The 13,852-nt window shown below is 31.7% G+C and overlaps 1 protein-coding gene across 1 annotated transcript; it reads left to right on the top strand.

The window, feature by feature from the left end:
- The first annotated feature begins 1,601 nt into the window (after window positions 1-1,601).
- On the top strand, window positions 1,602-13,117 carry LOC143050771 (aplysianin-A-like). The gene is given in 8 exon segments (XM_076223888.1): window positions 1,602-1,629; window positions 3,949-4,146; window positions 4,488-4,680; window positions 6,424-6,528; window positions 8,913-9,019; window positions 9,022-9,127; window positions 10,034-10,148; window positions 12,443-13,117. Coding segments are annotated over 8 exon segments (1,527 nt in total).
- The last annotated feature ends 735 nt before the right edge of the window (window positions 13,118-13,852 follow it).

The raw sequence follows: 13,852 nt of genomic DNA, 5'->3' as shown, positions 1-13,852 counted from the left end.
GATACCTGGCTTATAATTATTGAATTTAGCTCTAAAAAGAAAACAACTGTGTTTCAAATATTCCATAAATTAATGATGAGTGTAAGATGTCAGTATTTAAAACATTTTCATTCTACCAAGGACTGCAAAAAGCATCAAAAACATATATACGGTAAAATAAAGGCTGATAAAACACTAATAATTTTGTTGGTCTGGTTGGTCAAATATTCAATTGTCTACATGTATGTATAGTTTGTGAGGACTTTCACAATATCCGAATAATTGTCTATTTAACCAATTATGTCTTTTTGGTTGCTATTAAATTAGGTTTAGTGGCCAATTATTTGGAAATGCATGTTCTATACCGAGTCGGGAATATGAAAGTTGATTTCCGATTGTTTTGTTATTTGATGTAGTCAAGCGTTTGGTGTTGTCAGATTTTACGAAGGTCTCCCCTCTTTAAATTTACATTGGAGTACGGTATTTTTTCTATAACATTTAATTTCTCAATTTTTTAATTTTTTTTTGCTCCCACATTTCCCTATGATTGTTACGACACATTGTATATTCAATTATCATGTCTTTTATACCTTTTCACCCAAGATTAACCTTAACAAAACTGTTTTTTATTTATTTATTTTATTTATATATAAAAAGCGTATAATAATGAAACAATTCATTTGTTTTCAAAATTTTAAACTCCAGCAAAAAAATAAATGAGTTTTCTTTCTTTTTTAACGTATGTTTAAAAAGTACTGTCGATCTAAATCCTTCCGTAACAATGTTTAAATTAATATGCATTACTTTTCGCCTACCGAAAATTGCTTACATCTACATCATTTACAACTCTGGTGGATAGTTGTCTCATTGTGAATCTAACCACATTCTCGTTATATTCATAATTAGAAACGATACATGTAGTTATATATAAATATGTATATTGGCTAGATGTATTAGGGGGAGGGGGTTGAGATCACTAAATAAAATTGAGAATGGAAATGGGGAATGTGTCAAAGAGACAACAACCCGACCAAATAAAAAACAACAGCAGAGGGTCACCAACAGGTTTTCAATGTAGCGAGAAATTCCCGCACCCGGAGGCGTCCTTCAGCTGGCCCCTGAACAAATATATACTAGTCCAGTGATAATGAACGCCATACTAATTTCCAAATTGTACACAAGAAACTAAAATTAAAATAATACAACACTAATGTGTTCACTAAAACATGTTTAATCCTGCCGCATGTTTGCCCCTGTCGCAAGTCAGGAGCTTCTGGTCTTTGTTAGTCTTGTTACATGATACATATATCAACAAAAGACTATAAGCAGTTACTGATTTGCCAGCTCCAGACATCACTTAAACTGATTAAAAGATTATGTCTTTGTTATATGAAAATCAAGTACAATCCCTCACGTTAGGGGTTTAGAATCATACCATCATAAAATATATGAGAAAAACTTAACCTTTATCATGCCAACAAATGGTTTTAGAATAAATAATGTATTATTGGAAATGATTTTATTATGCTTGAAAAAAAAAGCACGTGTTGAAACGGTTCGATAAAAACTGATTAAGTAGGATGGTTTCTATAAAACAGAGCGAACTTTTATGGACATAAGACATGACTGAGTTAGATGAAGGCATTACGCGTAATAAATATCTGACTGAAAGAAGAAATCGACGTTGTTTTAGTTCACATTTAGCTCAAAATGAAAGAGCAATCTTATGATTAAATCACATTACGGTACCCTTTTATGTTTTCCTAAAAAAATTTGTTAGTGTTAAATTGCATTAAAATATGTATGCTACAGTAGTTAACCGATGATCAAATTTCGTAACTCCATTAGAAGGACACATCACGGTAACACCATAAAACTACGGAAATCGCAAGAAGTGCAAATTAAAAACAACCGGATGCGACGACAGGGTAACAGTACCTGTGTCCTGTCTGTTAAACCTTTATCGACCAATCAAATTAAACAGTTGACAGTAACAACAAATGACTAAGATAAAGTTTCTGTGTTCAATGTTTTCTATACCAAGTTTATAATCGCAAATTTGGTAGTTGCAAAAGGGCTTAATTAGAGATCTGCTTACCCGTCCAGAGCACATGAGATCACCCCCAGTTTTTGGTGGGGTTTGTGTTGCTTAGTCTGTAGTTTTTTATGTTGTGTCTTCTGTACTATTGTTTGCCTGTTTGTCTTTTTATTTTAGCCATGGCGTTGTCAGTTTTTTTTTCGATCTATGAGTTTGACTGTCCCTCTGGTATTTTTCGGCCCCCTTTTAGAGGATACGATTTTAAATCTTACGTTTGACGTTTCACGCATGCTTAACGATGGACAAAACAATGATTCGAATATCTCAGATGTTTGTATAGGCTTTGAAAAACAAAGATTTTTTTTTTTATTATAACAAAATATAAAAAGTGATCAGTATATAATCAAACAAATTATACTTATTTATATTATTTATCTAACTTGAAACCAGATTTCGTGTGACAATTGACTAACCGGTAGTATCTATAATATCGTCTTCACAAAACCTTATCTAACAAAAAAAAGAGACTCTATATAAACCACAAAATTGCGCAAGTTTAAATACCAATATATTGGATTGAAACAATCCTCTCTGGTACTAAACTAAGTAGATTGTATCAAAAACTAGAATTGAATTCACTTCCCTCGGTAACATACTTGTCGCCTTTAGACATGTACAAATGCATATAAGACATATACAGACTTATGTACTAGTAGTAGAAAAGTATGACTTTAAAAAAAAAACTTAAATGGACATAGCTTTTAGGATATAAAATAACTATCTACTCGAAGACTACGAATAATTTTTATCATGCTCTGATTGACATAGCTATCAATAGACCAATGAAATTAACTTACTGAAAATTCGCGCTTCTGCAAGAGCTAAGACCTACTTTCGGTTTGACGGTAAAATCAGCTAAGAATATGAAAGATTTTGAGCATATGTGGACCTAAATTTATAATTAACGAAAGGAGATAAAACTAAACACAGGTAGGAAATTCTGAGAAAATTCCAATAACCTTGAGCCCAGAAACTTAGTTAAAGTCATATTTGTTACTTAAACTATATCGATAGCAAAAACACAACTGTCACACATAATTCTATATGTAATACAACTATAAACCGTTTAAATTCTACATTAAAATAGCATTTAACACAAACTTAAGACTATTTATTACAGTGTATTTAATGTGAACATCGTCAACATTAAATACACTGTAATTCTGTTATACGGATACTGAACTTTTGTTTTTTTCTCTCTGAACACGTGATTTTCTTATTGATGTGATTTGTTTAAAGCGAAGTTCTTATAACACACAATATGCACCGAAATTGGAGTTGTATTTTTAGCAATCGTACGTCATCTCCTCTTTTACATTGTGACAATAAAATTTTTCAAAGCTCATAATCGAGTCTGCATTAACCTCGAGACGATGAAAACAACGTCTCTCCGATCTGTTATACTGCAGTTAGTTATAATAATTCTGATATTTCAACCAGTTTGTTTAGGATATAAAAAACACATTTTAAAGAATGATCGTGGCAGGGGAAGTACTGAAGGTAAGGTTTCCTTTGTTTAATTGCCTACCATTTGAGAGAATGTGCGTACAGAAAATTTCTAAATTTGAAAAAAGCAAACAAAAAACAACGGTCTGATCGATAGGAAAAAAATAAATTGAAAAAAATATGATAGAAAACAAGGACAAGTACTGAAGCTTATGACAAGGTCATATTGACTGTAGTTATGTTACCACTGATTGGATACAATATTCAAACATCTTATCATGGTGTCAAATTGATAGCCTTTTGATATTTTATAATATATTCTCCTCTAAAAACATTTGGTTACTAGTAATAGTAGTCATCATACCTCACTGTCAATCACATTGCATACAAAGTATTAATTATTCAAATTAATATAATCATTTAAGAACCCCAATGTGACGACATAGCCATAATTGGTGCCGGAATAGCCGGTACGTATGCTGCATGGCGATTACGACATCAAAATAAACGAATATCTATATACGAATATTCAGACCGGGTTGGAGGAAGGTTGTACACAGTACAGTTCCCGGATATCCCGGATATAAGTGTTGAGTTGGGTGGGATGAGATATTTACGGAGATGTAAGTTTAACACTTTTGATATATGAAGAAATAAGTATTTATTTAAACAAAATAGCACGTTGTCAATGGTAACAAAATAGAACTGTCTCGTCTTTATGTCACAAACATGTTAAAGATGAACTTAGGTGAAATTCATTAAAATCTAAAAACTGAAAATTGATACTATAAGTCAGAAGAGCATTAGTTAAGGAACAAACAAAATAAGCTAACTTTCCATGATGTTTGATTCATATAATATATACACATATCATTTTGATTATATAATCACGCTTTTCATAACAACTTGATTCTAAACTTTATGATTTTTAATTTCATAGTCTGTTTATTTATATATTGCTTAGCACATGCATTACTACATGACACCATACAACAGTTAGGACTTCCGTTCAAAAGATTCGATCTAGGTTCTGGACCATCACCTGACACCACTGTCTATGTACGGGGAGTCCATTTGCGTTATGACGAATTAGGTGGCAATAAAACTCCCTACAGACTGCAACCCAACGAGAGGAAAACAGTTAGCCAACTAACATGGTATATTTTTTAACAATTAAGGAATGAATGTAAATAATTTTTCTGTCTATGGAGAAATAACATCAAAAATGTGGTGCACACTGAATAAGCCGTGTAGCGGATTATTTTAAAGTGTGCACCACATTTTTCATGTTATTTCGAATACAAAGACAAAATATTTCAGTCATTTCTTATAATTTAATTCTAAATTCCATGTTAAACAGGAGTAAAAAATGAAAAAACGTCGATGACGTCATGGTCACATGACAAAATTTATGTCTATGAGCTTATAAACAAAACAACGTCAGCCAATCAGAAGACGCTTTACATCCAAAATTATATTATATAAGTATAAAGACAAAGATTTGGAAAAATGATAGAAAATCTTAAAAATTGGACAAAATTAGGGTTCTATGTTCTAAGTTCAATGGAATATTATTATTAGGAGTAAGGGACGAGCAAAGCTGAATGAGTTGATAAACTTAAACTGTTAATGACTGTAGAAAAATATTTTCGCGAATGAAACAAACTAGGATCACATGCAACAATGTTTTCTATTGCGATTAAAGTAATCACAAATAAAAATTGATTTAGATAAGATAAGATAAGATAAGATAAGATTTATTTCATTAAAGTGTCACCATCCATTACAGTATCTATATATATATATACATATATACACATAAAGTCATAAGGAACTTACATTTAGTAAAAGGATGCCAGCCGAAAACGACCGATGAGACACTATCATTAAATCAAACATCTAATAAATACATAAAAGGACAACTTTGTTACATTTAAAAAGTATATCGTAAATAAAAATAAAAAAAAACCACATATATAATTTCTAGATGACATGTTTTCGTCGATAAAACATACAATAAAGGAAACTTAATAAAAGAGAAACCATATTCTCATTACACATAAGATGACGAAGTTTTTCAAATCGCATAAATATTTTTATAAATTTTCTGTTTACAAAACCTTGAATTTTTCGAAAAACTAAGGATTTTCTTACCCCAGGAGTAGATTACCTTAGCCGTATTTTGCACAACTTTTTGGAATTTTGGATCCTCAATGCTCTTCAACTTTGTATTAATTTGGCTTTTTAACTATTTTGATCTGAGCGTCACTGATGAGTCTTATGTAGAGGAAACGCGCGTCTGGCGTATAAAATTATAATCCTGGTACTTTTGATAACTAAATACTCAAAATCAACATTTAAGGCATATAATTCATGTCTGATATTAGAGTAAAAACAACAATTACAAAGAAAGTGTTTTTCATCTTCAATTTGGGCAAAACGAGTGATTCATTAATAAAGGTGACAAATTTATAGATTAAAGTTTACAAAAACAAGAGTATTGATTTACTCAACAAAGGACAAAAAAAAGGGAAAGCTAGGATAAAAAAGATAGCAATGTCTAGAGAAAATCCAAGTTGAAAATGTATGAGCATGTGGTTACGATCTCAATAAAAGGTTTAACGAAAGATTAGCAGACAACACCTTGAGTAATGTGAGATTGACTCTTATAACTTATTTCATTCGAGTGTCACTGGTGCTTCTGGCGTAGACGAATCATGTGTTCAAAATCCGAATCCAGATGTCTGTGATTAGTTGATATATATGCAGTTGTAGTTTTCATGACATTTACGCGCATAGGGATATACTTAAAAGAATATCTAACTGGTTTCTTGCTAATAATAACTCCTTACTTCATACAAATGAAAATAATGTTTCTTATGTTTTATCGTTCAAATAAGGGAGGTGTTCAGGAATTACACCGATGTGCTTACAACCAATGTTCCAGAAACTTATAAAAAGTTTTTCGTCAGAGATATGAGTGGAGTACTCATGTATAAACAAAGGTATGTGTTTATTATGAAGTTGAATGACGTTGATTAGAATTCATTTAATATGGAAGGAATTAGCGATCATATTTGTATTCAGATTGCAAAACAAAATATGTTTATCATACGCACTTTAAACCGGATAAAAGAAATTAATACAAAATTCGAAAGGCATTGTATATTAACATGCAAACAGTATGATCCCGTGTGAAGTATTTTTACGCGCTGTTAATGATAAATAATGAAGACATAGGCTTTTTATCGTAAATTACTGTTTATAAATTGTTTGGCATTATTGAATTTCACGATCTATCGATTTGATATACGATTTCAATATTATATTCATATGATTACATTTTCTAGATTTTTCGGAATGTTTCTATCATCTTCATTTTGAGACGACTATTGAGCTTTACTTTAAGGTCGAACGTTAGCTAAGTGATAAATAAACATGATAAATGCATCATAACTGCAAGGGTTCTTTATGTACGTGACTGTTACTTGAAAGCTTAATCTACATTTTAACTTATTTCAGATTTAAAATGTTATGTCATAATTGAAATGTAATGCCTCTTTTTCTCGTGTTTATAGGGGATTTAAAGGTACATTTTTGCATTGAGTACTTCCTCATTAAAAAAAAATGTGCTTTAATCAATGTAGTTCTGGTATGAACTCTTGATTTATATGTTTAATTTATGTGCCACTTGATATGTATGTTTTGTTTAATTTGCTGCTCTGTCGGTTGGAAAAGCTCTTCAGAGCGTATGTTTGTACTTGTATTGCATATACCGACTCTACAAAAAAGCTTTATGCGTATATGACCCATTATCTACGCAATAATCATGTATGTCTTAAATATTTGTATATTTTGATATGTGATGTCTACTGTCGTCGATTGTTCGTTTGTTGAAAATTTGTTTTATGTTTGATGTATATACTCTACGTGTTTCTCCACATTTATAAAGGAAGTCTGGGTGCATTATGTTTTGATCAATATTGAACAGTGGGGAAAATAAGTTGGTTTACAGAATCGAAAAATTAAAAGACAAAAGAGCACATCTAGAATACTTATCTTTTTTCTCACTGAGATTGTCAAAGATAATCATGTCTGCACTTCTGTATTCTTGGTTGGTCTATTAAATCCACTCTAAATTCTTGTGTTGATTCATCATCAAGAGTCTTCTTAAACATTTAATTGTTATGCTTCTCAATCAACGCATACATTAAATGAGTAGAGAGGTAGAAGAATACAGCGTCATGACATTACTTCAATGTTTTTTTCTATACTATATCGAGGATCGTGAATGGCGTACGACTAGATATGATTAGTTACATCGACGTAATTTGAAATCTCATTGCCATAAAACCAGGTTCAACCTACCATTTTTCATAGATGTCCTGTACAAAGTCAGGAATATGGCAGTTGACGTCAAATACTGTGGATTCATTATCATTCGTTAGATTCCGATTTTTGTGGTTTTCGTGGGTATATGAGAACCACAGCCTGTATGTAGACTTTGGCATAACCGCGAAATCAAGTATCGACAAAATACAAGTTTTCTACAATCTACGAAAATTGGTACCAACGAAAATAAATGAACTCACATTAGACAGTTTATGTGTTAGTTGGTATTGGATTTTGCTGCTGTTCATTGTCCGTTGTTCCGTTGTATTTCTATTATAGTTTTCCAGCGTTTTTAGTTTGTAGCCCGAAATTTTTCGAGCGCTTAATCCACGTATGACTATCGAACAACGGTATACTATTGTTGCCTTTTTTATGTTACTGTCACATTGACGACCATACCACATTTTAATATTTGTATATTATCAGACAAATGGGATAGCATCTATATACTTATATTCCTCGATGAAAAATTAGGAGGTAAGAAGAAAAACAATATGCATGCTCCCTCAGGCAAGGTTTATCCTGTATGAATTTGGCTATATGTTAGTATCGTTTTGTAAAAGTGATCGTGTGCTAAGGTGTTCAACATCCCTGACTTTCATCGATCTTGGTTCCAGTATTACAATGTATGACAACTGATGAAGGATACTCTAGAAAAGCGCTCCTGGCGCATGAATATAGTGTTATTGTCATTAGAAACCATGTTGGAAATTGATTTGAATGTTTCCTTAGCATGCAAATCTAAACAGAAACATTCTCGTTTTAATAGGCGCTAATTTTTCAGTCATATATTTTCCAAAACAAATATTCGACGTGTGTATATAAAAGGAGAATTTTCTATGATTTTGTTTTCAGCTAATTGACAATCTTAATATATATATATATTCCAATATAGTTTGATTAGACACTTTTTGCTGGATTACACTAATGGTAAGAACAGTTTTCTACGGAACTGAGATATTGCTTAATTCTAAGGTCCAAACATTTTTTTTTCCAGTGTCGAGTCTTTGTTTCATAAATATTTAAGCGCTGAGGCACAAAAGTACATCAAAGAAACTACTGCATTTTTTACATTATTAACGGAAAATAGTGCCTCACTTGCAGTCAAACAGCACCACCGTCTACAGAAAGTGAGGAAGTTTTGACTGTGGCAACGGGATTTTCTTCTATTCCTAATGAATTACTTCGACGATTTTTACATGCAGGTAAAAGGTGAGATCTATTTGCACATGTATTCTATACAGCGATTGTTTTTAAGAGGGGGTGTTGTTCCCTATGAAAAATAAATATATTAAATAAATCATGAGGTTATTGTTTGAACACACATTTTTCTACCGTGAAACGTGCATGTGATTAAAAAAACCTGATCAACTAATTTCATATAGCAAATATTCGGTTCTATCAAAAAACACCGTTTTTAATTGATACAGAAGATTCGTTATCTAATTTAACACTGGCGTAGCCGGTTAAAATGTTTTGATATATTTTTATGATAATATCGTTAACTCACACCACAAACAGTTTACATGTAGTAATGACAAGCAGATCGAATTATTTTTAATCTGAACTAAAGGAAGACTCGTGCCTATCAAAAAAGAAGTCGAATAGTTAAGTTCACATTCTTATCTGAGTATTACTAGATTTATTTCACTTGACTGGGCGGAGTTTAAGAAGTTCACTCATTGAAGACCAGTCCATCTATAGACAGGAGTTTTGGGATAAGCTCATCAATGAAGTGTCCAATTATTCGTCCCATACCATACACTCAGTTCTTTTGTATATGCCTTTGATGACACTGATTAGTGATTAGAATTCAATAATAATTATAACGGCAATCATCCTTATCACACACATTTTCAAATAGATTGTCCTTATGCAAATTAAAACATAAGCTCCGCCCGATCAGTTGAAATAACATTGGTAATAACTATCTTATACTTTCAATTTTCCTGACAAATGTTTATGTTTAAGGACATACTAAAACTAATATGTACTATCAAATAATTAAATATATGACAAAATTAAATAGGCTGATTATATCGGCAATACGTCATATCTTCTCTCATAATTGCATATTATGTCAAACATAATTAAATAAAATATTGCTATTTGTTGAAGGCATTCTATCAAGTATAATCATGACCTCAAGGCCATCAGGAAAAGACGAGACGGATATTACAACTTATTTTTCGAACCTACGTTTTCCAATAGCAGGGATACAACGGTAATTTATGTCATGGCTGTAATTTTGATAATAACAAATAATTTAAGCGTAAACAACCAGTGATTACCCATCATTTTCTTCTTTCATGCACTAGTCAGGAATATGGCAGTTCGTTTTCAATTGGCTGTTTCAGAATCTAAAGGACTATGGGTAGTTTCATTGTTCGTACCCCATAATAAAAATAACGTCACGTCATTTGTTGAATTTCCATTGTTTATGACATTTTTAACCAATCGCGACGTTTTGGTGTACACTTTTGAAAATATTACCCAGGATGCATTAGATTCTGAAACGGCGAATTGTTTCGTTGATTGATATGTTTAATTTTATAAGTTTTCCTTGGAATTTGGTATTTTTGTTTTGACATACATTTACATATGATACAAATCCTTAATTTGTTCCAAAAATGTATATGCTTTGAATACCTACGATATAGCTATGTAGAGATATATTTTGTAGTTGCTTCTTTTTTTAAATCTAAAATTGTTGGTAGTCCACTTAGAAATAAGCTATTAGTTGACGTCTGTTTATGTAGTTCATACTTGTTTCTCGTTTCTTGTTTTTATATAAATTAGACCATTTGTTTTTCAGTTTGAATGGTTTTACACTAGTATTTTTTGGGGCCCTTTATAGCTTGCTGTTCGGTGTGAGCCAAGGCTCCGCGTTAAAGGCCGTTCCTTGACCTATAATGGTTTACTTTTATAAATGGTTACTTGGATCGAGATTTGTCTCATTGGCACTCATACCACTTCTTCCTATATTTTGTTAAATGAACATTTTAAAGAAGATTACGTTTGCTTAGTCTTCATAGTTTTCATTTTGTGTTCTGTTCTATTGACTGTTGTTTGTACTTTCGCTGTGTTTGAATCTTTTTCCTTTTTTTATATTTCTATTTGTCTGTTTGTTTTGTTAACCCATTGTTACCATTATAATGAAGTTTATCAGACTATCATACAGGTGAGAGGTTTACCTAGATATACAACTATCGTTAATCCGCCATTTTTTTATATACTGTATTCCTGTACCAAGCCAGGAATATGACAGCTGTTTTATATTTGTTTGATTTGAACTTTTCTTCGGTGTTCTGTATTTTGTTATTTACTTTTTTCTTTTCGTTTTCAATATAAAATAAGAAGATGTAGTATGAATGCCAATGAGACAACTTTACGACAAAAAGTTTATTGTCGGCTAATATGTTAAAACATCCCTTTGTTATCTTTCACATTTCATGCACGATGTATAGAGTATAATTTGTGAGAAAAACAATTGCCAAGAGAATCTGAGATTATAAAAGATGAGAACTATCATTATCCTTTGCTCATACAGATATATCTTATGTCCAAAAACAAATACATTAACAAACAGATAAATTTAAAAAGTAGGTATCCCGCACAATTTGATTAAATCAAACAATCCATCAAAAACAACCAACATAACGACAGGAAGACTTAGTACACAAATTTTCAGATGAAAATTGTGGATTAAACTTGGTTTTAGCCCTAGCTTTACATCACCCGAAAGATAATTCTTTATAGTTTATGTTTTGTATTATTGGGTGATTTTTTTCTTGTTTATATATAGTACAGTCTTTAGATGCAAATGTAAATGATAGTGTACATGCCATATGCACACTTAGCCTTGCATCAGATTTAGTAACTCATTTCAATATAATATGTTTTGTAATTGTTATAAAATACATCAAATAACATAAAAACAAACCTAACCTCGATTTATATCTAATTGTTTTAAATTTACCTGTGACGTCATTTTTTGTGGCGTTGATTTATTCGTTATTCTATTATGCTGTTTTGAGTAGTGGTGTAAATTTACTTCAGGTATTCGTTGTTATTCTGTGGTTAGCATTTTTAAATAGACTAGTATATTGTTTGCTTAATATGTATTTATCTCTCTTCAGCATTTCTGCATTTATTTATATTGACTTATTGTCATGAAGTGTTGTCATTTTTGCGGTATGTTTAACATTGTAAGGTTTGGTTAGCCACAAAACCAGGTTCAACCCACCAATTGTGGTTCAACTTTTTACTATTTTAATATGAGCATCAGTGATCAGTCTTATTAATTCGAATCGCGCGTCTGAGTTATTAAATTATATGCCTTGTACCTTTGATAACTATTAAGACAGCCACAATTCATATCAAAACAGAAATATCAGGCCAATATCAAAGCATTATATGTACAACCACTATTAATTGGTAGATGGTTATATTTTGTATAATATATTATAAACATTTGAAACATCGTTTTGTATTATTCATAAAGAAAAGTTTCTGTTTTCATTTCAGTCAAAATGCACAATTAAAAAGTGTGCAAAGAAAGTCATCCTTGCAACCAATAGATTGTCACTCGAAAAACTGGACTGGCAGGGTCTTTACCAACCTCGTATTAGAGAATATTTGACCAAAGCAGTAAAAGATATTCCCGCAGCAAAGCTTTATTTCAGTTATGATTCTCTCTGGTGGAGGAAATCTCCGGTTTATTCTGACTATATAAGATCAGACACTCCGTTTAGAAAAACGTACGATTTTGGTACATCAAGTCTTAATTCCCCCAAGTCTGTACTGCAGGTTATGTACGCAGATACAAGTGTATCTTACTGGGCGGAATTATTGAACAGATTGAATGGAAACGAAACTTCTGAAAATGGAACTGAACTTGATCAAGTAACAAAGAAGTATTTGTCTGATATATATCAAATTCCTATCAACACTATACCACGACCCACAAATGCTGCTTGGATGGTTTGGAAGAATTATCCATACGGTGGTGCATGGCAGACATGGAGGCCAGGATATATATTTCCGATAGTTGAAAGGGCAATGACAAAACCATCAGTCAGTGATGATGTCTTTGTGGTTTCAAACGCTTTTAATGTTCGTTCTTTTTCATATTGGAGTAACGGAGCTTTACAGTCTGTTGAGCTAGCTATGCCATATTTTGGTTTGAAACGTATTAAATAATAAATCTTTAACACCAAACTACTAGTATACATTCATATTCAGCCCTACAAGCGGTTAAAAAATATGCCATGTAAACGATATATCACAGACAGCCGTGTTAAAAAAGAGGGACGAAAGATACCAAAAGGGACAGTCAAACTCAGAAATCTAAAATAAACTGACAACGCCATGGCTAAAAATGAAAAAGACAAACAGACAAACAATAGTACACATGACACAACATAGAAAACTAAAGAATTAACAACACGAACCCCACCAAAAACTAGGGGTGATCTTAGGTGCTCCGGAAGGGTAAGCAGATCCTGTTAAGATATCCAAATTATTATAAATATTGATACAATTTGTTAACGGTGTCTGCATCGTGGGATTAACAAAAAAAGGAATAATTACAATGAGAATAACAAAAACAGCAGCGTGTTAATTGCCCCCTCAACATAGAGAGAGGTAATTGGTTACAATGCAAATTTCCATATCAGATAGACATAATTTCTAAACAAAATTTATCAATATGTTTTCGAACTTTTACAAAACATTTCTCATACAAGTTTTTGATACATATTTCAGAAGCAAAAATGTAGGATTGAGAATGCTTAAAATTAATGAACAACTATTTAGGAATGCGAATGTGAATTTTTACCAATTGTTTACAGTGTAATGCCATCCCTCTACTTGCGTTTAGAGGCATAAAACATAAAGAAATAAACTTTGAAAGGGTATACAAAAAATAACAAATAA

This window comes from Mytilus galloprovincialis, chromosome 11 (assembly GCF_965363235.1).
Source record: "Mytilus galloprovincialis chromosome 11, xbMytGall1.hap1.1, whole genome shotgun sequence".
NCBI lineage: Eukaryota > Metazoa > Mollusca > Bivalvia > Mytilida > Mytilidae > Mytilus > Mytilus galloprovincialis.
Note: the sequence above shows the minus strand (reverse complement) of the source record. Positions and strands in the feature narration are given on the sequence as shown.